This window comes from Balaenoptera ricei, chromosome 8 (genome assembly GCF_028023285.1).
Source record: "Balaenoptera ricei isolate mBalRic1 chromosome 8, mBalRic1.hap2, whole genome shotgun sequence".
NCBI classification, from domain to species: domain Eukaryota; kingdom Metazoa; phylum Chordata; class Mammalia; order Artiodactyla; family Balaenopteridae; genus Balaenoptera; species Balaenoptera ricei.
The window spans coordinates 22,761,914-22,789,029 of NC_082646.1; the positions used below are offsets into that span (position 1 = coordinate 22,761,914).

The 27,116-nt window shown below is 38.0% G+C and overlaps 1 protein-coding gene across 9 annotated transcripts in view; it reads right to left on the bottom strand.

Moving 5' to 3' along the window:
- ALG9 (ALG9 alpha-1,2-mannosyltransferase) overlaps positions 1-27,116 on the bottom strand; it is a 101,014-nt gene that overhangs the window by 36,818 nt on the left and 37,080 nt on the right. For all 9 annotated transcript variants that reach the window (XR_009504568.1, XR_009504567.1, XM_059930425.1 and 6 more), the window contains one exon: positions 26,417-26,546. Coding sequence is in view for 7 of the 9 variants with exons in the window: in XM_059930425.1 (XP_059786408.1) it covers positions 26,417-26,546 (130 nt within the window). In the remaining 2 variants the exon portion in view is untranslated. The remainder of the gene's footprint in view (positions 1-26,416; positions 26,547-27,116) is intronic.

A 27,116-nucleotide genomic window follows, 5' to 3' on the forward strand; every position in this document is an offset into this window, starting at 1 on the left:
GAGAAGATAAACAAAATTGATAAACCTTTAGCCAGACACATCAAGAAAAAAAGGGACAGGACGCAAATCAATAAAATTAGAAATGAAAAAGGAGAAATCACAACTGACACGACAGAAATACAAAGGATTATAAGAGACTACTACAAACAACTATATGCCCATAAAATGGACAACCACGAAGAAATGGACAAATCCTTGGAAAGGTACACTTTCCAAGACTGAACCAGGAAGAATTAAAAAATATAAACAGACTTATCACAAGTAATGAAATTGAAACTGTAATTAAAACTCTTCCAACAAACAAAAGTTCAGGACCAGATGGCTTCACAGGCGAATTCTATCAAACATTTAGAGAAGAGCTAACACCAATCCTTCTCAAACTCTTCCAAAAATTGCAGAGGGAGGAACACTCCCAAATTTGTTCTACAAAGCCACCATCACCCTGATACCAAAACCAGACAAAGAAATCACAAAAAAAGAAAATTACAGGCCAATATCACTGATGAACATAGAGGCAAAAATCCCGAACAAAATACTCGCAAAGAGAATCCAACAACACATTAAAAGGATCATACACCATGACGAAGTGGGATTTATCCGAGGAATGAAAGGATTCTTCAATATACGCAAATCAACCAATGTGATACACCATATTAACAAATTAAGGAATAAATACCATATGATCATCTCAATAGATGCAGAAAAAGCTTTTGACAAAATTCAACACCCACTTATGACAGAAACTCTCCAGAAAGTGGGCATAGAGGGAACCTACCTCAAGATAATAAAGCCCATATATGACAAACCCACAGCAAACATCATACTCAATGGTGAAAAACTGAAAGCACTTCCACTAAGATCAGGAACAAGACAAGGATGTCCACTCTCGCCACTCTTATTCAACATAGTTTTGGAAGTCCTAGCCACAGCAATCAGAGAAGAAAAAGAAACAAAAGGAATACAAACTGGAAAAGAAGTAAAACTGTCATTGTTTGCAGATGACATGATACTATACATAGAAAATCCTAAAGATGTCACCAGAAAACTACTAGAACTAATCAAGGAATTTGGTAAGGTTTCAGAATACAAAATTAAGAAATCTCTGGCATTCCTATACACTAACAACAAAAAATCAGAGAGAGAAATTAAGGAAACAATCCCATTTACCATCGCAACAAAAAGAATATAATACCTAGGAATAAACCTATCTAAAGAGGCAAAAGACTTGTACTCAGAAAACTATAAAACACTGATGAAAGAAATCAAAGATGACATAAACAGATGGAGAAATACACCATGTTCTTGGATTGGAAGATTCAATATTGTGAAAATGACTATACTACCCAAAGCAATCTACAGATTCAGTGCAATCCCTATCAAACTACCAATGGCATTCTTCACAAAATTAGAACAAAAATTTTTACAATTTGTATGGAAAACAAAAGACCCCGAACAGCCAAAGCAATCTTGAGAAAGAAAAAGAGAGCTGGAGGAATCAGGCTCCGTGACTTCAAACTATACTACAAAGCTACAGTAATCAAGACAGTATGGTACTGGCACAAAAACAGAAATATAGATCAATGGTAGAGGACAGAAAGCCCAGAGATAGAGTCACGCACATATGGTCACCTAATTTATGACAAAAGAGACAAGAACATACAATGGAGAAAAGATAGCCTCTTCAATAAGTGGTGCTGGGAAAACTGGACAGCTACATGTAAAAGAATGAAGTTAGAATACTACCTAACACCATACACAAAAATAAACTCAAAATGGATTAAAGACCTAAATGTAAGGCCAGACCCTATAAAACTCATAGAGGAAAACATAGGAAAAACGCTCTTTGACATAAACCACAGCAACACCTCTTTTGACCCACCTCCTAGAGTAATGAAAATAAAAAAATAAATAAACAAATAAGACCTAATGAAATTTAAAAGCTTTTGCACAGCAAAGGAAACCATAAACAAGACCAAAAGACAACCTTCAGAATGGGAGAAAATATTTACAAATGAAGAATGGACAAAGGATTAATCTCCAAAATATACAAACAGCTCATGCAGCTCAATATCAAAAAAACAAACAACCCAATTAAAAAATGGGTGGAAGACCTAAATAGACATTTCACCAAAGAAGACATATAGATGGCCAAGAGGCACATGAAAAGATGCTCAAGATCACTAATTATTAGAGAAATGCAAATCAAAACTACAATGAGGTATCACCTCACACCAGTCAGAATGGCCATCATCAAAAAATCTACAGACAATAAATGCTGGAGAGGGTGTGGAGAAAAGGGAACCCTCTTGCACTGCTGGTGGGAATGTAAATTGATACAGCCACTATGGAGAACAGTATAGAGATTCCTTAAAAAACTAAAAACAGAACTACCATATGACCCAGAAATCCCACTGGGTTTGCTGAGAAAACCGTAACTCAAAAGGACACATGTACCCAAATGTTCACTGCAACACTATTTACAATACCCAGGACATGGAAACAACCTGAATGTCCAACGACAGATGAATGGATAAAGATGTGGTACATATATACAATGGAATATTACTCAGCCATAAAAAGGAACGAAATTGGGTCATTTGTAGAGATGTGGATGGACCTACAATCTGTCATACAGAGTGAAGTAAGCCAGAAAGAGAAAAACAAATACTGTATATTAACGCATATATGTGGAATCTAGAAAAATGGTACAGATGAACCTATTCGTAGGGCAGGAATAGAGACGTAGATGTAGAGAACGGACATGTGGACACAGAGGGGAAAGGGGAGGGTGGGATGAATTGGGAGACTAGGTTTGACATATATATATTACCATGTGTAAAACAGATAGCTAGTGGGAACCTGCTGTATAGCACAGGGAGCTCAGCTCCGTGCTCTGTGATGACCTAGATGCGTCAGATGGGGTGGGGGGTGAGAGCGAGGTCCAAGAGGGAGGGGATATGGGGATATATGTATACATATAGCTGACTCACTTCATTGTACAGCAGAAACACAACACTGTAAAGAAATTTTACTCCAATAAAAAAAAGTACATAAAAATAAATAAATAAATAAATAAATAAATAAATAAATAAATTTTTTTTAAATTAGAAGAGGAACTCTAAGTCAGAGGCCTAGACTCTGGTCTGGGCTCCATAATAAACTACCTGGGTGACTCACACTGATTTAAGTTTTTTATACCTCAACTTCTTCAGTAAAAAATAAGGATAATAGCATTTACCTCAAACAGTTGTAATGAGGATTAAATGAGATGATTCGTTTAAAAGAAACAAGGATAATACCATTTACCTCAAAGAGTTGTACTGAGGATTAAGTGAGATGATTCGTTTAAATAAAACTTGCAAACTATAAAGGACTACTATGCAAATAGCTGTAATATTAGAAGGAATCCTAATTAATTCTGTGAAATGTGGGAACTTGACTAATATAAAAGAACCTTGGAGCATTAGAGCCCATTAAAATGAATTATTCCTGTTTTCAACCTAGATTGGTGCTTACTGTCAATTCAAGTTATGCCCAATGTGTAGGACACAACAGTTACAATATTAACGACTCATAATCCTTGATTAGCACCTCCCCTAAATAGTATCGAAATGAATCTTCTGGGCTCAAAGAAATAGAAAAGAAACTTATGGTTACCAAAGGGAAGAGGGAGAGGGGAGGGACAAATTAGGAGTATGGGATTAACAGATAGAAACTACTACACATAAAATAGATAAGCAACAAGGCTTTACTGTATAGCACAGGGAATTATACCCATTATCTTGTAATAACCTATAATGGAATATAATCTGCAGAAACCCTGAATCACTATGCTGTACACCTGAAACAGATGCAATATTATAAACCAACTATACTTCAATTTAAAAAAACTGTAAAAGTCAATCTTCTGGGCATCATCAAAGCCTTTATTAAGTACCTATACTTAGGTGAATCCTAAAGCAGGGTATATAAAATTCCTGTAAGACACGTCTCTGTTTTTAAGCTTATCATTTAGGTCAGGAAATAATATTAGCACATATGAAATACAGAAAGTATTATAAGTAGAGTTCAGAGAGGAAGAAATCACTGGGGGCTAGAGTAGGTGAAAAGCTTTCCTGGAGATGGTGGCAAATGTTAGAACAGAGAACAAAAGGCAGAAAGGAGCATGGTTTACAGGGGAAAGAGGTGGAGTATCTGCTTGTCCCAGGAGGTGTGTGTTGAGAAACAAAACTAGAGAGAGGCAGCCTGAGGACTGATAACCGAGGACCCAAATTAGGGGAATCTGGATGTTGTGCATCAGGAATCTACTCTAGGTTTTTTAACCAAGGAGTAATATAATTAAAAATGGGTCTCAGAATGAGGTCCGTATTGGCTATGCTGGGGAGAGTGGGGCAAGGAAGTGCTGGAGGAGAAGGCTGGAAGGACTCTAGTCACTATCACAGTATCCAGCTGTGAAGTGACCACACCTTGAAGCCCTATGGCAGGCAGAGCAAACAAAGGAAGCAGAAAGGGTAGATCTCAGGTCTATTTCAAAGGAAATCAATGACACCAAGATTTCTAATGCAGTGAACTGGGGAAAAGAAGGAATTGCAGTGAAGAATCAGTTTAGGTAAGATTGAGAAAAGATGATAACTTGTGTTTCATCACCTGAGGTGGGAAGAAACATGGTGTATTCAAGGAACTCAAAGAAGGCCCATGTGACTAGAATACTGAGTTAAGAATTTTCTTTCTTTTTTTAAAAATTTTTATTTATTTATTTATTTTTGGCTGTGTTGGGTCTTCGTTTCTGTGTGAGGGCTTTCTCCAGTTGCGGCGAGTGGGGGCCACTCTTCATCACGGTGCGCGGGCCTCTCACCATCGCGGCCTCTCCCGTTGTGGAGCACAGGCTCCAGATGCGCAGGCTCAGTAGTTGTGGCTCACGGGCTTAGTTGCTCCGCGGCATGTGGCATCTTCCCAGACCAGGGCACGAACCCGTGTCCCCTGCATTGGCAGGCAGATTCTCAACCACTGCACCACCAAGGAAGCCCCCTTCTTTTTTTTTTTAATATTTATTTATTTATCTCTCTATCTAGATATCTATCTATCTGGCTGCACCAGGTCTTAGTCGCGGCACACAGGATCTTTTAGTTGCAGCATGCGGGATCTTTAGTTGTGGCACGAGGGACCTTTTAGTTGCAGCATGCGGGATCTTTAGTTGTGGCACGAGGGACCTTTTAGTTGCAGCATGCAGGATCTTTAGTTGCAGCAGAGGGATCTTTTAGTTGCGGCATGAGAGATCTAGTTCCCTGACCAGGGATCGAACCCGGGCCCCCTGCATTGGGAGCACGGAGTCTTAACCACTGGACCACCAGGAAAATCCGCTGAGTTAGAGTCTTCTGTTGCAACTGCCCGGAACACTCCCTGCTTCTACCTCAGAAATTCCTACTCACCCTTCAGATTTTAGCTAAAAATGATTTCCTAGGGAAGACTTCACTGTCCACTTAAACTAGGACAGGTCCCTAAATTACATGCTCTCATATCAACCAATACTTCTCCATTAAAACACTGCACAATTATAATTTATGAATCAATTGGGAAAACAGTAAATGCTATGGAAGCTGGAGCTCTATCTATCTCATTCATGCATGCATTCCAAAAACCTAGTACCTAGCATAGTACAAAGCACACGGTAGGTGCTAAGTAAATATATATTTAACAAATGTACACAAGAGTGCATGAATAAAAAAGTGAAAGATGAGGGAGGAAAAGGTGAAAGGGTAGGAAAAGAGAAGAAAGAACAGAGAGGAGCAGAAGACCCCAGATAAAGTTTGGGGAGATACCTAAAGTACTGGGCAGAAGAAAGTGGAAGAAGTAGGGTATGAAAAGACCCCTTAGAGAGGTCGTAGGAGAAGGATCAAAGAAGTACACTGTTTTGAAACTCGGGGAGAGTGGACTTCAAAAGCCACAGAAACGCTGTGGAGGAGGCTGAAGACTGAGAAAAAATAACAACAGGAATGGGTTTAACAGTTGTACCAAACAATAAATTTATTACAGCTTAGAATGTCGTGTGGGGACAAAGAAAGAACTAATAGTCTAACCTCCTTTTCTCAGTGACCTTCCCTGCTGTCTATCCAGCCGCCTGAGCCAAGCCCCCACAAGTCCTAAGGCAGGAAGGATGTGAACTTGCATTCATGCATCTATCAGTTGGAAACAACAATGACGCACATAGCTGTAAAAATAGAGATCTCTGGCAAGGGCCAACGTGAAGTTCAGGGAACATCACAGAGAAACCATCTCCATGTAGAAAACATCTTATTTCTCAAATGTCACTGAAAATTCTCTGGTAAATAAATGCAATAAAGAATCCTCTAAGAGTGTAAGGTGATAATGTGAAAGATCAATCGAAATCAATCGTCCTGTAACCTCCAAGGCAAGTGGGAGGACTGAAGCTGAAAAAACTGTTTAGACACTTTGCCCAGAGATAAGTAAAATTTGGTTCTAACTGAGGCTACCAAACAGCAACAACGGCTGACATACACTATGAATTTAATACTTAACTTTTAAGCAGTATTCAGGATGTCCTCTTTCTTTCCAAAACATGTAATACATTTTGATTCAGTACATGTCTTCATGTCCCTCTGTGAGCAACTGTAGAGGCCCAGGACTCCTTATAGCTGAGCATTCTAAGCTCTGTGAAGGCAGGGACTGAGTCCCTCTTGATCAACACTGTCTCCCTGGTGCCTGATACAGTACCTGGCACACAGCAGGCAGTCACGAAGTATTTGCTGGAGGAAAGAATGGTCACCAGCTGCATCAGGATGCTGGATAACTTCAAACACCAAAACTGAGACCAACTATCTGTAAGTGCCAAGAATTTCTTCCCTTAGCTTCTACCCCCAGGAGGACAATCTATTTCCTCCAAAATATATAATAAAGATCAAATCACATTGTGATGAATCTACTAAAAAGTCTCTAGCTATCAAAATGAGTTCAAGTTCCAGTAAACTGGCTACTAATTTTGAGTAAGGCTAGCTAATTCATCATAACAAGATTTGATTTACTTAGATATTTTATAGAATAAAAAAAATTAAAGTATGGGAGTTGCCTAGAAAAATCAACTTAAACAATTATTCTGGAATCCCACTACTGTGAACAGAATATGTAACTCCCTTCAGATCTATGAATGCATTCCTGCTCTTGGGAAGGGGATTAGAGAACACAAAGAACACAGAAAATGAACAGAAGAATCACATTTAAGAGTAAACCAAGGGGCTTCCCTGGTGGCGCAGTGGTTAAGAATCCGCCTGCCAATGCAGGGGACATGGGTTCGAGCCCTGGCCCAGGAAGATCCCACATGCCATGGAGCAACTAAGCCCGTGTGCCACAACTACTGAGCCCACGTGCCACAACTACTGAAGCCCACGTGCCTAGAGCCCATGCTCTGCAACAAGAGAAGCCACTGCAGTGAGAAGCCCATGCACCGCAACGAAGAATAGCTCCCACTCGCCGCAAATAGAGAAAGCCATGCACAGCAACAAAGAACCAAAGCAGCCAAAAATAAGTAAATAAAATAAATAAATTTATTAAAAAAAAAAAAAAAAAAAGAGTAAACCAGGGACTTACCTGGTAGTCCAGTGGTACAGAATCCACCTTACCATGCTGGGGACATGGGTTCAATCCCTGGTCAGGGAACTAAGATCCCACATGCCGCAGGGCAACTAAGCCCGTGTGCCACAACTACTGAGCTCGCACGCCCTGGAGCCTGCGTGCCACAACTAGAGAAGAGAAAACCCGCATGCCACAACTAGAGAGAAGCCTGTGCACTGCAATAAAAGATCCCCCATGCTTCAACAAAGATCCTGCGTGCTACAACTAAGACCCGACTCAGCCAAAAAAAAAAGAGTAAAGCAAAACTCCACATGGATACTCCTTGCTTATTCTCAATTCATAGACAAGATGTTAGAGACAACTAAGTCCAGTTGTACAAGCTTGCAGAACTTTCCGCATGTAAAGAATTTCTCTGAGAAGATATCTTTTGACTCCGTTTTAGCCACAACGTTTCATTATAAAAAATATAAATGTATAAAGAAATCCTATTGTATATAATCCTACTATAATTAGATGTGGATTATGCCAGCAAGGAATCATAAAACAAACAAGTATTTGAAACAGCTAACTCTCTGAAATGACACCAATAGAAAAGCAGAATAATGCTCTGAACCCCTTGCCCCCAACTAAGAGCTCTTCTTATTTAAACCTGTCTAATATTACCATGCATGTCAAGAAATGGGACCTCTAAATACTCTACCTCTAGCTCTAGCTCTGTGATTTAGGGAAGTTCTTAACCTAGCCTCAGAGGTTTTACCATCTCTTCAAAGGGTTTAGACTACAAACCACTAAAATCCCTCTTAACCCTAAGGATCACTGTAGAGAAAATAATTTCATTATAATTGTAAATATACTCCACATTGCTGATTCTACTCTTCTCAAACTACTGCTGTTCATCATTAGATGTATTTTCATATTGAAAGACATCCCTATACTAGAGGTAACAAATACACAGGGTCTGCTTTTCATATTGCCAAGACATGGGCAATTAGGTCTATGTTACTACTAGCACTGAACATAGTTGAAGATACATATTTGTCAGGAATGGCAAAGGCAAAATGAGATCATTCAGTTCTCTGAACTCCTTAAATAGTCAAGGAGCTATTTAAAGCCAAGATATTATCATTGTTATTCTGACATTGTTAAATATGTAAAGGGTTAGGGAAATTTTGTGGGCTTGTGTGCTTGAAAAAATGTTAAATTTTTACAGAGCTTCTTCAATTCCAAGGGCTTTATCAACGTACAGGCGGGTGAATACCCAGGATAGTGGTAGTGCCACTCAATGAAGTCCAATCTACGTATCTCTTAGTTCTCAAGAACATATCTCAATATAAACAAACCTACTATTTTGTACAAAATGCATTTTCAGAAAACTGAGAAATCATGGGAGACTGTTTCTTTTGTTTTACAACAGCAAATTCAGGGTTTCTTCTGTAAATTTGATTTTTTTTTCCTTTGCCCGCCATGCGGCTTGTGGGATCTTAGTTCACCTACCAGGGATCGATCGATCCCAGGCCCTCAGCAGTGAAAGTGCCGAGTCCTAACCACTGGACCACCAGGGAATTCCCTGTAAATTTGATTTTTAAAATTATCAGTTTATATAAAGTATTTTAAGACTACATCTATAATATAGAATGAAGTTCATCAGTTTTTATGACTGAAGTCACTATCACTACCCTCTTTAAGAAAAGTCTATTAAGTGCCAAATTGGGGAAAAAAAGAAAAATAAATCACACAACTTTCAGAAAACTTCTACTTAAGTTGAGTCATATATACAAAAAGCTATACACCATTTTTGTCAAAAATTTCCATTTTTTCTTTAAGGTTTTTATATTGTCACTGTAATTTAAAAGAAGACCAGAGGAAGACAAACATATAGATAGATACCTACCCTTTAGGAGCTCACTACCTAAGATGGACAATACCAGATGAATAAACTTTAAATGGCATTCAGCCAAGAGAATAAAGCAATTATGCCAAAGTAGAAATAAAAAGTAACAGAAAGTTATTTAATCATCCAGAGTTGGCAAAACATGCTCACAAATTTTTCTATTATAATTTTCTCTGCTTAATCAGTTGATTGACATTATTATCCGTTCCTGGTATATATTTTGCGTTCCAAGAAGAAAAGAAGGTTTTTAAATTCAAGCCTTTCACAGTTGTTTTCATCACCCATTCAAAAGGATATAAATTCAATAAATGAAGCTCTACCTAGGTTAATATTTGCATCAACCTATGAAATTATATAACTTGTTCTGTACATGAATGTTGGGAAAACAGAGGTAGGGGAAACAGACTGGGAAAGGTGATAATTTTCTGGTGATTCTTATGCTGGGTTTCAATGGGTAACTTTGTTAGTTTACTTGAAATTCTGTGAATTCTCAAAATATTAATAGCAAAATATATTCAGGAGTAGGGGTTATTTATGTACTGTTGTTTCTACTAACATAGATAATTGAAGGGTGGCTATAAATGGATTTTTTTAAAGATTAAGATTTTTAGATTTTTTTAAAGGGAAATGGATGGTGCATAATTAATAGGGGATTGGAGAGGGTAAAGAACCATGGGAAAATCATGTCACAATAACAAAATAAAAAGAAATATAAGACGCTCTCCTTTGCTCAATCTGCAAGAACTCCTGTAGAAAACAAGATCTGTAGTTTGAAAAGTGGTTTGGCAGACTATCTGGAGGAAAGGCAGCAGAAAAGAGTGCATTACAGGAATAGCAAATGCTCACTCACAGGTGTAAGTGAGCCAGACAGGCCAGGTGGAAGAGACTAACTTATGTGAAGCAGCTGTGGCTCCCAGGCTTTGAATTAGAGTTTCTGTACATGACCCTGACTGGGGAGTTCAGAAGCATCCATGTGAAAACAGACCTAACATAGTTAAAAGAAAAGTAGAAAAGTATTCTATCTTCCTGCAATACATCAAACTTGATAGGGAACCAGCTAAGACACAAATCTGGCAAACACTAAGCTCTGCCAACTCACATCAGAAACAAACAACAGAAGAAAGCGACACTGTATCTTAAGTGACTCTGAGGTCACAGATAGTATACTGAAGGTCTTTGTAACCAAGAGATGATATTTTCAATTTCTGTCCAAGCTAAAGGTTGGGATTTTGGAAGAGAAAGATAAGGGAGGTGAACAGCAGGATATAAACAATGGAGTCAAATCACAGGACTGTATTTCTGAATTATGGCTTATAGACTAGTGAGTTCTTGGCAAGGGTCAGGATACATCTCACCAAGACCAGAGTGAATGTGCTTAGAAAAACTTCCAACTAAATAAAGAAAATTTTAAACTAAAATCTGAAGGAAGAAAAAAACACCCAGAGAAAATCATAAAATCAGACACTCTAGTCCAAAAGATGTGATATTAAAACACACACACACACACACACAGAAGGAAGAACTTCAGTTTCAGGAGAAAACAGAGAAGAGAATTAGAAATAAAAACCTATGGCCTCAAACATCAATGAAGCATTTAATCTAATATGTTAAAAGAAGGTGACAAATAAAAAACCAGAGTAGGCACTTTTCCATATTCCTTCAGCTGAGTCCAGCTGAAAACCCTGGACATTATGCATGAAACAAATATAAGACAACTAGAAAGAGTAGATGAAAGAAGGCAGACTGGCTAGGAACCTCAGGACCCCAGGAACAATATTTTTAGACAATAACCACTCTACTCCAACAGTGATAATTAATTTTATGTGTCAACTTAGCTAGGCCACAATACCTAGATATCTGGCCAAACATCATTCTAGATGTTGGTATGAAGGTATTTTTAAGATTAGATTAACATTTAAATCAGCAGACTTTGAATAAAGCAAATTACCCCTCACAATGCGGGTGGGCCTCATCCAATCAGCTGAAGACCTTAAGAGAAAAAGAGGTATTCTCTCACCCCTCTAGGAAGAGAAAATTCTGTCTCCAGACTGCCTTCCAACTGGAGAAGCAACATCAATTCTTCCCTGGGTCTTCAGTCCACCAATCAACCCTGCAGATTTCAGACTTACCAGCTCCCACAACTGTGAGTCAATTCCTTCACTCAATCTCTAATACACACAAACACACACACACACACATATGTACATGCATGCATACATATACACACATTCTATTGATCTCTGTTTCTCTTCAGAAACCTAACATACTGGCCAACACGCCATCAAAAACATGGCATTCCACACATACCTCTGACAGTAAATGTCCAGTGGAGAGCCCAGCTTTCCACCTTCATCAGGCTGTAAGAGGGACCGCTCCTCCCAGCGTGGATGGTGTCAGAAAAGACCAAGTAGGGAGCTGGGCAGTAACAAGCTTCCCCTCTCCCTCACCACCCTGTGGCAACAGTGGAAACCATGCAGGCAGCCTGGACTCCCAGCTACCTGGCAGTAATGAGGCACCCCTCCTCTTACATGCTGAGGTGGTGTCAGAGAGGGCCTAGTGGAGAGTCAGGACTTTCACTACTGTCCAACAGTAATGAGGCCACCCCCCTCCAATGACATCAGTCGAGGCTATGTGGAGAGCAGTGACAAGGCACCCCTGCCCCTCTCAGCAAGGCGATATCGGTATAAGCCTAGTAGAGAGCATGAACTCTTGCTGCCATCCAGCAGTAACAAACACTCCTGTCCAGCTCCAGGTGTCAATGGAGGCCAAGTGGGGAACCTGGACTTCCATCCCCATCTGGCAGTAACAAGGCAACACACCCTTTCTCCCATCACTGTAGGGTCAGAGGAAGTTGGCTAAAACAGAAGCTTTAAATAAGATCCAGAGTTTCATAATACTCAAAATGTCCAGGTTTCAATGAAAGGAAGATCTCAAGACATGACAAATGACAACAAACAAACTCCAACATAGAAATGACAGAGATGTTAAAATTATCTAACAAAGATTTTAAAGCCACCATGATAAAAATGCTTCAATGAGCAATCACAAACATGCTGAAACAAAAGAATAGAAAGTCACAGCAGTGCACCTGAAACTATCACAATGTTGTTAGTCGGCTATATTCCAATATAAAATAAAAAGTTAAAAAAAAAAAAGTCACAGCAAAGAAACAGAGGAAGTAAAGAAGAACCAAATGGAAATTTTAGAAATAAAAAGGACAAGAACTGAAATTAAAAGCTCAGTACATGTGTTAAACAGCAGAACAGACGAATCAGAGGAAAGAAAAAAAAAAAAGGTCATGAAGAACCTAGGGGTAAGACGGGAATAAAGACACAGACCTACTAGAGAATGGACTTGAGGATATGGGGAGGGGGAAGGGTAAGCTGTGACAAAGTGAGAGAGTGGCATGGACATATATACACTACCAAACGTAAAATAGATAGCTAGTGGGAAGCAGCCGCACAGCACAGGGAGATCAGCTCGGTGGTTTGTGACCACCTAGAGGGGTGGGATAGGGAGGGTGCGAGGGAGACGCAAGAGGGAGGAGATATGGGGATATATGTATATGTATAGCTGATTCACTTTGTTATAAAGCAGAAACTAACACACCATTGTAAAGCAATTATACTCCAATAAAGATGTTAAAAAAAAAAGAAAACAGAATAATAAAATTATATAATCTGAATAACAGAAAGAAAAAGGACTAGAGAAAAAAACAAGGAGAAGAGAGCTTCAGGAGCCTGTGGAACTGTAACGGAAGAGCTAACACTAAAGTCATTGAGTCCCAGAAGGACAGAAGAAGGAGGGAAGGGCTGAAAAAGTACTAAAATAATGGCCGCAAGCTTCCCAAATTTGGCAAGAGACTTAAACTTATGGAATCAAGAAGCTGAGTGAACCCCAAACAGACTAAACGCAAAGAAATACACTCTAAGACATATCATAATTCAACTTCTATAAACTAAAAACAAAGAAAACCTCTTGAAAGTAGCCAGAGAAAAATGACACCTCACCTACAGGGGAGAAACAAGTAGAGTGACAACAGATTGCTCATCAGAAACCATGGAAGTCAGAGGAAGGGGCATAATATTTTTCAAGTGTTAAATGAAAAAAAATTGTCAACCAGAATTCCATATCAAGGGGAAAGCAAAACATTTCCAGATGCACACTGGTCAGAATGGTCATCATCAAAAAGTCTACAAATAATAAATGCTGGAGAGGGTGTGAAGAAAAGGGAACCCTCCTGCACTCTTGGTGGAAATGTAAATTGGTACAGCCACTATGGAGAACAGTATGGAGGTTCCTTAAAAAACTAAAAGTAGAATACCATAGGATCCAGCAATTCCACTCCTGGGCATGTATCTGGAAAAGATGAAAACTCTAATTCAGAAAGATACATGCACCCCAGTGTTCACAGCAGCACCACCTACAATAGCCAAGAAATGGAAACAACCTAAATGCCCGTTGACAGCTGAATGGATAAAGAAGATGTGGCATATATATTTATTCAATGGAATATTACTCAGCCATAAAAAAGAATGAAGTAATGCCACTTGTAGCAACATGGATGGATCTAAAGATTATCATACTACCTGCAGTAAGTCAGACAGAGAAAGACAAATATCATTATTATATCACTTACATGTGGAATCTAAAAAAATGATACAAATGAACTTATTTACAAGACAGAAATAGACTCACAGACATTGAAAACAAACTTACGGTTACCAAAGGGGAAAAGGGTGGGGAGGGATAAATTAGGAGTTTGGGATTAACAGATATGCATACTATATATAAAATAGATAAACCATCAGGACCTATTGTGTAGCACAGGGAACTATATTCAACATCTTGTAATGATCTATAACGGAAAAGAATCTGAAATATATATGTGTATAACTGAATCACTTTGCTGTACACCTGAAACTAACGAAACATTGTAAATTAATTATACTCCAATTAAAAAAAAAAGACATTCCCAGATGAAGGAAAACCAAGAAAACATGTTGTTAGCAAACCTACCCTGAAAGAATGGCTATAGGAATTCGTGAAACAAAATGGAGATGATAAAAGAAGAAATCACATAAGATAAGGAAGGAAGAAAGAACAGAAAGAGTAAGGATATGGATGAAAATCATAGATTTTCCTTCTCTTGAGTTTTCTAAATTATGTTTAGAGGTTGAAGCAAATATTATAACATGTTTCAAAGTGGTTCTCAATATACACAGAGGAAATATTTAAGACAATTATAAACAGGGGAGGGTAAAGGAATGCAAAAGGAGGTATGATCTCTACACATCACTTGAACTGGTACAGCCAATCTGGAAAACAGCTTGCCAGTTCCTGAAAACACTAAACATATACCTACCATATGAGCCAGCAATCACATTCTGGGGCATCTATCCCAGAGAAATTAAAATGTATATCCACACAAAAACCTGTACACAGAGATTTATAACAGCTTTATTTGTAGGAGCCAAAAATTGGAAACAACCAAAATGTCTTTCAATAGGTAAATGGCTAAACAAACTCTAGTATATTGATACCACCAAACACCACTCAGAAATACAGAGGAACAAACTACTGACACAGTATGGATGGATTTCAAGAGCATTATGCTGAGGGGGAAAAGGTAATTTCAAAGGTAACACACTACATAATTCCATTTATATAAAATTCTCAAAATAACAAAATTACAGAGATGGAGAACAAATTAGCAGTTGCCAGGGGTTAGGGATGGTGAAGGTGCGCTGTAACTAGGAAGGAGTAGTACAAAGATGATCTTTGTGGTGCTGGAAGAGTTCTGTACCTTGATTGCAGTGGTGGTTCCATGAATCTATACATGTGATAAAACGGCACAGAACTGTACTAATGCCAATTTCTTGGTTTTGGAATTATACTAGAGGTACACTGGGGGAAACTGCATGAAGGGTACATGTACCCTTCTCTGTACTGTCTTTGTAACTTCCTGTGAATCTGTAATTATTTCAAAATAAAAAGTCTTTTAAAATGAAAATAAAGCAGCAAGGAGCCTCAAGATCTGGGGGGATGGTATATGTGACTGAACTATTTAACTTCTATCTATGAGAAGGGTATATCTTTCTCAAAACAAACTCAAATAATATAAACTGAATGGCCGAAACTCATGAAAATCCTTCAACATGAGAGTAGAAATGCAGAGGACTGAACATGTTGATGAGACTTGAAAGAGAAATAATAGAAACAATATTAATCAAAAGAAAATATCAACCTTGTTTTCTAAAAAATAAACTAACCAGTCTTGTAGTAAGTGCTACGATATTAAGGCAATAAATAATACGAATCTTTTCAGTGGTTTGGCATCTTGGTAGGTAACATAAACCTATTTAGTTCTATTCCTTACTAAAGGCAGGCAGAGACAGCTATAGAAATCCGGGTTTTTGGTAATTTAAGGATCTCACTATTAAAACAAGAGGAAGCAGAAGCATTTATTTCTTTCAGTCTGGCATCTGTTAATGAATACTGAAAAGGTTCATTCAATTAGTATCTGTCAGTGCTGGGCCATGTGGGTGATGCAACGATGGAAAGGACATGATCTCTGCCCTCCAGGGGCTTGTAACCTAGTACACTAACTGGACTATATCCAGACCTTGAAGAATGACAGTGCTTGAATCCTAGTTAGTCTAAATTTCTACTATTATCAGGGTCTGGGGAGGCCTCTCTTCAGTTCAAGAAGACTAAATGAAGGGCTATTTGAGTATTTTAGTTAAATTTTTTAAATGATCTGCTGTGTATAAGCCCTATGTGAGTGAGGTACTGTGGAGGTACGTGAACTCTTGTCCTTAAATGTATAATTTATCAGAGAACACAGTCACACACATAGATAATGAGAATAAATGAAACAGGGAAGTAAGAAGTAAAAAATGCTCTGCCCAATTACTTAAAATCCAGAAACTTCAAACCATTTCTTTTCCCCTGAACACTCGATGTTTTTTCATATTTCAAGGCTTTGCATGTGCTGTTCCCTTTGACGGAAATGTACACTTTCCTTCCTTTGCCAGAGAACTCTCAATCTTCCTCTAAGACCCAGCTCCCCTGCCACCTCTTATGTGAAGCTGCCCCCAAATAGAGAAGTAGGAAGAGTCCTTCCTACATTCTCTGTGCTCCCACAGCATACTATGGTACTCATTATACTACTGAATAATATTTTAGAACCGTCTCTCCTACTAAACTCTGAGGGGAAGATTTATGTTTTTTTCTAAATTCATCTTTAGGTCTATCAAAATAATGTATGTGCATAGTTCAAAATTTAAGTAGTACAAGAAGCTTATTATGAAAAACAGCAGTACACTCTTATTCCCTGGTCCCACTTCCCAGAGGCAACAACTCACAACTCTTTCAATGTTTTCTTCTGGTAGTTCTTGATGTTTCAATTATCAAATAATAATACATGCTGACTTCTTTTGGTACTTAGTACATCTTGGTATGAATCATTTCTCATTCATCATTTTAGGTACACTTTGTGGGGTCTTTCAATCTGAAAAGCAACGTCCTTCAGTTCTTGGGGAATTTTCTCACATTATTTCTTGGGGAATTTTCTTTTCTCCATTTCACTTGTTCTCTCTTTCTGGACCTCCTATTAGCTAGATGCTGGATTCTCTGATCTTTTTTCCTTTTCCTATTTTCTTTCTCTTTGGTTTTTTGTTGTTTTTGTATTGTTACTGTATGGAAGATTTCTTCAACTTTGTCCTCTAATCATGCTATTGATTTTTAATATCTCTATTATCTTGTTTTTCATTTCTAGGAACTCTTATTTTCTGATTGTTCCCTTCTCAAAACATATGTTTTTGTTTTATGGTCCCCAAACTTTTCTCTTAACCTATCAGGGAACACTAATTATAGAAGTTAAAATTTTTTTTTCTGGTTCTTACATTGTTTTCCAAATTCCTTTCTATCCCCATAAATTTTTTCTTTCCTTTTTTACTTGTTAGGGACTTTTCTTAAATGACAGGAGACTATGTTTTTTGTCACTTTGCATCTTCAGCACATAGTCTAGAACAATAAAAAGCTAAATAATGAGTGGACGAATAAACAAAGAAGGAACAAAATAAGAAACATTTAAAAATAATTAAGAATAAAAAGATGACAAAAGATTGGAGATTACTGTTATTGTGCTGATAAGCTTTACAGGTCATTGTCTTTTTAGCCAGTGCTCTAGGACTGCTGGGGATGCACCTGCCAACAGGTGGTCTCCGGCACTCACTGGATGGACAAGGCCTTTTGTCCAAACCTCAACAAGAGGCAAACTATTTAATTTTATTTAAATTTTTATATAATTCTTTAACTCCCCTCTTGTCTGGAAGAATTGAACATATTACTTTATATAGTTTCTTTGTCACAGCAACATCTTCTTTTAGTTTTAGATTTAAAAAAATTTTTTTTTCCTCATAGCTTGCAAGAGGTAAACCAAATTTATTTCTTTGAAGCAATCTAGATCTAGTTTGCAGGAAGAGCAGCAAAAGTAGTCTTAGATATAATGACTGAAATGACTTAAGAGGCCAGAAGGCTAAGAGGCAAAAATTACTTAATAGAAAATCTCTCTCTCAATTTTGAGTTGACAGTTCTTGTGCTCAAAAACAAAAACCTGAGGTCAGTTGACTGCATGCCGAGTATTGTTTGTAAAGCCTACCAGAGATCTTAGTAGTTTCAAAGATTTGATATCTATAGTAATCTATAGATATCTATGGTAATTTTTTTTTAATTATGAAAGTAAAATATGATTTACTATAAAAATATTTTTTAAATGCATTTTAAAAATCACCTATAATCCTACCAGCCAAAGAAAATCAACATCAACCTGTTAGTTTATGTTCCAGGCTTTTTTCTTTGGAGATAAAGATTTTTCTTCATAGACTCTGGATCATGCTATATATTCTATTTTACTGTGACTATTTATAGTTTGAGATTTCTCAGTTTGACTCCCTGGTAAAACCAAGTGACTACTGCCCCTTAGTTCTAAGAGAATCAGAAAGAATAGTTTCTTCTCTCAGTTTTATCAATGTCTCAGTGCAAAATCTGAGACCACACTCCATAACCACATCATATACAATTCAAAAATCAAAAGGCTGGATTTAAATTTAACTTAAATTGTAACCAAATAGCTCATTTTTTTGTTTCTTCAGATTTAATCATTCTTTCTTGCATCAAAAATAACAAAATTGTAGGGTGACATTAACACATGATCGTGAAACAAATATGTGTTTCATTTCATTAGTCACAGGCTACATATCAACCAGCTGTCGAAGCTAAAAATATGTCTTAGTATAAAATTTTGTAAAATACAAGCATTTAAGACTCACTTTGAAAGAAATGTGACTTCTTTCAGTTTCTAACAATCCACTAGAAGCTTGAAGAAGAAAAAATCAGCACCTCTAAACCAAAAGAAAAAGAAAGGTGGTGGGAGGGGAATTCAAACGAATTTACTGATAACCGATATCACATTGTTTACATCTTATCAGGAAGATGTAAGGATGTTACATATTAAGGATGACAATTTAATGCCACCTCAGATGTAAACAAAAATATAGACTCTAAAAAGAAAATTAAAGGCCTGAGACAGAGATCAAGACATCAATAATAAAAGGTGTGTGTTTTGTTGGGGGAGGAGTGGGCCAAGGGGATTGGGCAATAATAAATATTCTCACAGCTTTTCCTCTTCAGCTGTGGCAGAGATTCTGCCAGGGATAGAGTCTGCAGCCATGTCTTCTCAACTCTCAAACATCACACTCAGGTAGCATGACACAGATACTCATCTCCTCTGGGACAGAAACAGCAGACAGACTTCCATCTCTGGTCATGAGGTCATGTGGCCCAGAAATCATGTTTCAAGATAAGGTTTGCCAGTGTGAAATATTTGATTACAAAACAGGACCAGCTGAAATCTAAACACTGCCAACTGGATTTCAGATGTAGTTACAGCAAATTAGAGAGATGCAAACCTATTTCAAGGGTCTCAGAAACTCATAAAATCATATAAGAATAAAATATACTTCACTGAATTCCAGAAAAGAATCATAAGCTCTCCTAACTCCCAGCGCAGTGCTCTTGCCACTACATCATTGTGCCAGGCATCAATATTATCCTATGACAGTCCCTTCTTTTTGAAATAGGAACACTGGGGCGTAGGAGGAAACATCTGATAGGGAAAGATTTCAAGTATTTTTCGGGATTTTCATTTGATATATACTAATATTAAATTTTAAAAAGTAGTTGTCACCCAGAGGCATAGGCTGTCGTATAGTTTTATTGTCTCCCATAAAGCCTTGCTCAATACATATTTATTGAATGAATCTTTAAATTCACAAGTAAAAGTTTACTGCACTATAAAAATGTAAACTCACAGGTAAAAATTTGGGGTCATTCAATCACTAAAGATCATGAAAACATCACTTCATTTCTAAATGCCAACACAATCGATACTAGTGAATTAATTTGAAAGAAGCATTTTGAACAGCCTTAACTTAAATTCAGAGTGGATTCCAATCTTATTCTACTGCACATATTACAGCAATTTTAACCTGCTTGCTCTGCTACTCAAGGCTAATAACAATTAGTAAGGCTATCTGTAGGGCAATTAATTTTCTCCTCGAATAAGGACTTCCAGTAAGGGTAGGAGAAATGATTAAAAGAGAGAAAAAGAAGAAAGAGAGAAAAAAGAAAAGGGAGTAGACCCCAATCACTTCTTTTGATTACTACATAAAGTACCTGGCATACATGTAATAGAGCTCTAGAAATGGAAAGTAACTTCTTAAAAAAGTAATGCTCAGACTTCCCTGGTGGTGCAGTGGTTAAGAATCCACATGCTAATGCAGGGAACACAGGTTCGAGCCCTGGTCCGGGAAGATCCCACATGCTGCGGAGCAACTAAGCCCGTGTGTCACAACTACTGAGCCTACGCTCTAGAGCCCGCGAGCCACAACTACTGAAGCCCGCGTGCCTACAGCCCGTGCTCCGCAATGAGAAGCCACCGCAATGAGAAGCCTACGCACCACAACGAAGAGTAGCCCCTGCTCACCACAACTAGAGAAAGCCCACGCGCAGCAACGAAGACCCAACGCAGCCAAAAATAAAGTAATGCTCAACCACTTGATGTCCATTGAGCCCTGTTACATGAAAGAACAATTAACCATTGCATGAAAACATATATTCAAGTGATACACCACATGGTATAAACTTGGAAGTAAGAGGAGGCGTGAAAAGAATATTGGAGAATCCTGAAACCAAGTTTCTTATCCTAGGACTAACCTTTGTCAGGTTACCACCTCTCTGAGCCTCAATTTTTTTCACCCATAAAAAGAAGAGATCATAAACTTTATGATACCTTAAGTTCCCTTCCAAAACCATAATTCTTCCCATTGGTTAAATGGTAAAGGCAGGGATAAAGAAGAAAAAGAATATACAGTCAGTTCTATTGTAACACTTGTTTTGAAAATGCAAATTTGTTCCAACGCAACTGATATATTAGGGAACAATGTGAGCATAATTCAATTTCTGTGTTTGCTTATGTGTCATTTAATCCACAAGAAAAACTAGATGAATCCAGAAAATTACACCCAGTTGAACCAATCAGCCCAGAAATAAAGTGCATACAAGCCCACACTCAAGTATCTCCCAGCTTCTTCCGTTCACTGCCTGCTATGGGCCACACCCATTCACATCATCAATATTTGGTATTACAGCTTTCTGTCATGTTTCAAATAACCCTTATTTCACAAGCTGCAGCCCTCCCAATGCCACTTCAAGAAACAACCTGAGGGGCTTCCCTGGTGGCGCAGTGGTTGAGAATCCGCCTGCCAATGCAGGGGACGCGGGTTCGAGCCCTGGTCTGGGAGGATCCCACATGCCGCGGAGCAACTAGGCCCGTGAGCCACAACTACTGAGCCTGCGCGTCTGGAGCCTGTGCTCCGCAACGGGAGAGGCCGCGACAGTGAGAGGCCCGTGCACCGCGATGAAGAGTGGCCCCCACTTGCTGCAACTAGAGAAAGCCCTCGCACAGAAACGAAGACCCAACACAGCCATAAATAAATAAAATAAACTACATTCCTTTAAAAAAAAAATTATAAAAAAAAAAAAAAAAAAAAAAGAAACAACCTGAGGTCTTCTTCAAGGTAAACTGCCATATTATTGTAGCATTTATGTACTTTTCGCCATTTAACATATATAAAACTATGCCACTGTTTTTATTAGGTTCCTATCTTTTTTATGTGTCACTGACAAAGTTTGTGAGTATTGTGTCCCTAACTCCATTTTTCCCACAAGCCTTGTGGTTTTCCACACAGTTATCTTTAGCAATTGTATATCACGTTATAGCAGAACTGACTATATTACTATTTGAGAAAAAAATTAATCAATGACCAGTTTTATTTTTCCAAAGGTAACAGATGGACAAGCTTCCTGAAAATCTGCTTAAGCATTAAGTCAAAGTCAGGGAAAAGTCTTTATCTGTAAGATCCCTCCTGAACGCGTGTTTTTTACCCCAAACTCCACCCACTGACTAAGTAGCTCCCACATCAGACACCAGATTTGGAAACAGAAGGTTATCATTCACCTTGAAACAGTGAACAAAAATTTGGATTTGTCAAGAAGTAAAGAGGAGACACTGAATGTATCTTCTAAATTCAGACCTTGATTCTGGCAGAAAGTCTTGGCAGGTACCATTGAATAATACCACCTGTTCAACAGCTACTCAGTATCTATCATGAAAGAATATGCAGCAAAAAAATATTATTGCTGCAGTATGGTTATAACAATACAGTAGAAACCAACAGCCTTTACAAACACTCACTCCTAATTCTTGATAAACTCAGAGGTAAAAGAGCATAGGGAAATACAGGAGGTCATGCATGTTTCTTAGTTTCCACTCAGACTAGAAATAGGAGACAGATCACATCATTTAGCATTGAAGCCAAGAGTTGGCTAAAACCTGTCACTCAGAACCAAAGGGCAAATAAAAATAATGCTGCTATTTAGCATGCTCAGGAAAGACAGAGAACATAATTATTTTGCCTTTTTGAATGAACCCATACTTAAAACCAGGACTGATACCAGAAGTAACAAACATAAATGTACTACAACGTGTGCTCTCACATTTCGGGCAAAATTATTTGGTCACTACAGTCTTGATCCTGGCACCATTTCTTAAAGAACTACGTTATTTTTCAAAATAATTGAGATTTTTATTTACATACATATGCACATATGAATGCAAGAGAAAAAAGTGAAAGAAAAAACCGCCAAAATGGTAACAGTGGTTTAATATTTGGGTAATTTGATTATAGCTGATTTTGTTTTGATAGCTTTCATTATTTTACACAAGTGTTAATTACTTTTATCATCAAAGAAAAACAAATACCTTTTAAACAGTTAACTGAAAGAAATTAATCCCTGATCATAGTTTGTGTAGAATTCACAGTAAGCCATCAAGTGTCTCTTCTACTTTCCAAAGTGTCAAAGGTGAGTGGACTGGATTTGAAGGGCACTTCCCCCACCATGCAGGAAAATCCAAAGAGAGAAAGGTGTATGAGCACAGTGAGAGACACTACACACTCAGAATACATATAGGACCTGTTTGTCCCTGCTTTTACCAGCCAGCATTTTGGTGACTCCTATAGGTATTCTAGAAAATCTTCTCCTTTTGGGTAAAGCTAATATAGTCACTTAAATTTAACAGTATCTGGTAGTGGAGAACATGGAAATATGATCTAACCAGAGACAACCTGCGACCAAAGCTTAAGAAATGTACAACAGGCCACTGTAGATTTTTTTAAATTGAAGTATAGATGATTTACAATATTTTATTAGTTTCAGGTGTATAGCATAGTGATTCTGTTTTTTCTTTGTAGATTATATTCCATTATAGTTTATTACAAGGTATTGGATATAATTCCCTGTGCTATACAGTAAATCCTTGTTGCTTATTTATAAATAGTAGTTTGTATCTGTTAATCCCATACTCCTAATTTGTCCCTCCCCACCCCCACTTTCCTCTTTGGTAACTATAAGTTTGTTTTCTACGTCTGTGAATCTATTTCTGTTTTTGTATTCATTTGTATTATTTTTAAGATTCTACATATAAGTGATATCATATAGTATTTGTCTTTCTCTGGCTGATTCACTTTACTAAGCATAATATTCTCTAGGTCCATCCATGTTGCTGCAAATGGCAATATTTGGATGTGTGTGTGTGTGTGTGTGTGTGTGTGTGTGTGTGTGTGTGTGTGTGTACCACATTTCCTTAAGCCAACTGTCTGTTGATGGGCACCTGGGTTGTTTCCATACCTTGGCTGTTTGTAAATAGTGCACTGGGGTGCATGTATCTTTTCAAATTAGCGTTTCTGTGTTTTCCGGATATATACCCAGGAATGGGATTGCTGGATCATATGGTAAGTCAATTTTTAATTTTTTAAGGAAGCTTCATACTGTTTTCCATAGTGGCTGCACCAATTTACATTCCCACTAACAGTGTAGGAGGACTCCCTTTTCTCCACACTCTCTCCAGCATTTATTATTTGTAGACTTTTTTTTTTCAGACTGCATTAGGTCTTCGTTGCTGCACGTGGGCTTTCTCTAGTTGCGGCAAGTGGTGGCTACTCTTCCTTGCGGTGTGCAGGCTTCTCATTGCAGTAGCTTCTCTTGTTGCGGAGCACGGGCACTAGGCGTGCAGGCTTCAGTAGTTGTGGCTCGCGGGCTCTAGAGCACAGGCTCAGTAGTTGTGGTGCACGGGCTTAGCTGCTCCACGGCATGTGGGATCTTCCCGGGCCAGCACTCGAACCCGTGTCCCCTGCACTGGCAGGCAGATTCTTAACTACTGCGCCACCAGGGAAGTCCCATTTGTAGACTTTTTGATGATGGCCATTCTGACTGGTGTGAGGTGATACCTCACTGTGGTTTTGATTTGCATTTCTCTAATAATTAGCGATGCTGAGCTTTTTTCATGTGCCTGTAAGCCACTGAAGATTTTATAGCCAGCTTTCTCTCAACATCACTATCTCAACAATGATAAATATTCATCTCTCAAGTCAGAAAGCATGTACAGGCTAACTACTAGATATACAGCACTATCCTAGCCACTATGGTGAATACAAAAGAAATAAGGTGCAGTCATTCTCTCCATAGCATTCACAATCTGATAGTGAAAAATATGACATACACATCAGAAATATTTAAATAGCATAAGACAACAAAATTAAATGGCTAAATGAGCTATACAGATAAATATTTAAGGCATTTAAAGAAGGACACTGCTCACTGTGGACTTAAATAGTTGGGAAAGGCTTCAGAGAGAAAGAGTTTTGATAGTATAAGAAGGTAGACAAGGGAAGTCCAGGCACTGTCACCAAGATAAGCAAAGTCACTGGGATAGAAAAACACTGAGTCTGGACAGACTGTAATAAAAATCAAGTTGGGGAGCAATAAAATTAATCCATCAAATACACCATTATCAAATTAAGAACATATGTGGGAAAATCTATGTACCAGACACTATGCTATATATGACAGAGAGATATGATATCCAATCTCCTATTATTTCTTCCAAAAGTAGGTATGGTTATTCCCACTTCACAGACAGAAACTGAAATTAGTTAAACACAGATGTTAACTAATTTGCCCAATGTCATCAAGGTAGGCAACAGAGTTGGGACTAGAATTCAGGCCTACTTGACTCCAAAGTCCATGCTCTTTTTTTTTTACTACCCTATACTATCTCTTCCCAAAATACAGCTGTGACTACAGCACTCTGAATTTATTATATCTTCCCCCTATCACAGTGTATTCTCCTACCCTTTTGACTATCCAGTGTCCCCATGGTGATCCCCTGTACATCACAGCCTGCTCTCAGGACAGTATCTACAGCTAAAATAAAAATGACTAACAACAGAACATACTGCCCAGGGGTATTGTCACTGTTACAGGAATCAGAGGCTTAAGTTAGAAGGAAGCTCCAAGATAAGTCACTTAGTGGAATATATGTGTCACCTTCTCAGGGAGCCAAGCCAAGTATGTATTTTATCATGTCCATTTTCATAGCTTATAAGCGAAAGCTCACACAGTAAGAATCTCACTCATAAACCCTGAGGGTCTCCGTGAAGTCTAACCTGCCCCAATCCGGGAGACAAAAAGCCAGCTGTGGCTGCAGGTTTGCTTTGGAAGAGAACTGAAAGTCCTGACATTTCACTTTAAGTATATGACATAAGAAAATCTAAATGAAATGTATTTGACATTTAAATTGTTAAATGTTTCTTTAACAGATAGGCTGCCAAAAAATGTGTTTTCTAATAATTCTACAAAATAGTCCTTTACTGTCTCTGGGAACCAGGAACATTATCTTTATTGCTCTCACCTTTTCCACAATCAAAGATTTTACAGGTATCAAATGACAAAAGGGTCATCTTTCGAAGGAACTGAAATAAAATCCGCATGGGATCTCCGAGTGCGTAAAGATGAGTGGGTAGAAGAGCACGGCCCTGACAGATATTGCTTCATGGACTCAGTGTGAGAACAGCCTTCACTGACTGTCCACTTGCTAAAACCAGAGTATACTAATAGTTAGGTCAAAGGTCCACCTATAATTTGAAAGTTCCCCATGAAGCATTTTAATGGACCAAAGAGTGATAAGAGCTGCAGAATGTGTTTCAAAATGATGATCTGAATTCAACATAAGAAATTTTCCAGCCCAGTTTAGAAAATATGTTCAATTATATATTTTACATGGAAAATAAAGGAGGTCATTTGAAACTAAAAATGATACCGTTCATCCTTTCTCAACAAAAGTCGTTATATCCCTCACCCTAAAGAAATCACTTTCTAAAAAAGTCCCATTTCATCAATGCTCTATTATGTATGCCAACAGATTTTAAGGGTAGAACTCTTTTCAAAGTAGTAAAAGGAGAATAATGCCCTTACATATCTGGATGGCTCCTCTAGGTTCTGGTCATTCATGTCAGTAGGAACAATCCGGGTGGCCAGTGGTCCCTCTGCGAATGGTTTTGGTAACTGGCCTCTGAACTCTGATGGAATGAACTGAAGCTGCCAACTGTCAGAAACACAAATAAGGAGAATAAGAAAAACACAGGGGGCTCACATTGCCAAATGTACTTGAAATACACAAGCAAAAAAAAAAAAAAATTTCATGTGAAAAACATTTCACTTGGAGACAAAATGTTTCTGCTAAAACCTCAACCAGAGAGAATAGAGACAGAGGTCACAATTCAGTCCAAAATCATTGAGAAATTTTCAACTAGAGGTCTCTCAACCCATTTCACCAACTCTTAGCAGTGAAATCTGCGATAGTGATCATACCATCAAAAGAGAAACATCAAAGTTTATTGCCAATTACCTGTGATCAGAGGGACTTACCAAAATTAAAGCAAATTCATCAGGTGTGTAGAGAAAAGAGTGAAATGTAAGAACTCACTGTGGGAAAAGTACTTTGTTCCTGAGTAATCCTCAAAAGTACCTTTAGTTGTGAAACTATTTCAAATGTAAAAGGCAAAGGCTAAAGTTAACACTTAAAAAACAAGTTTTAATTAATCATTAATGACTGATACAGGATCTTTATCCATCAAAAGATACTACCACCAGCTAAGCTGCTGAAGCCAGTCCC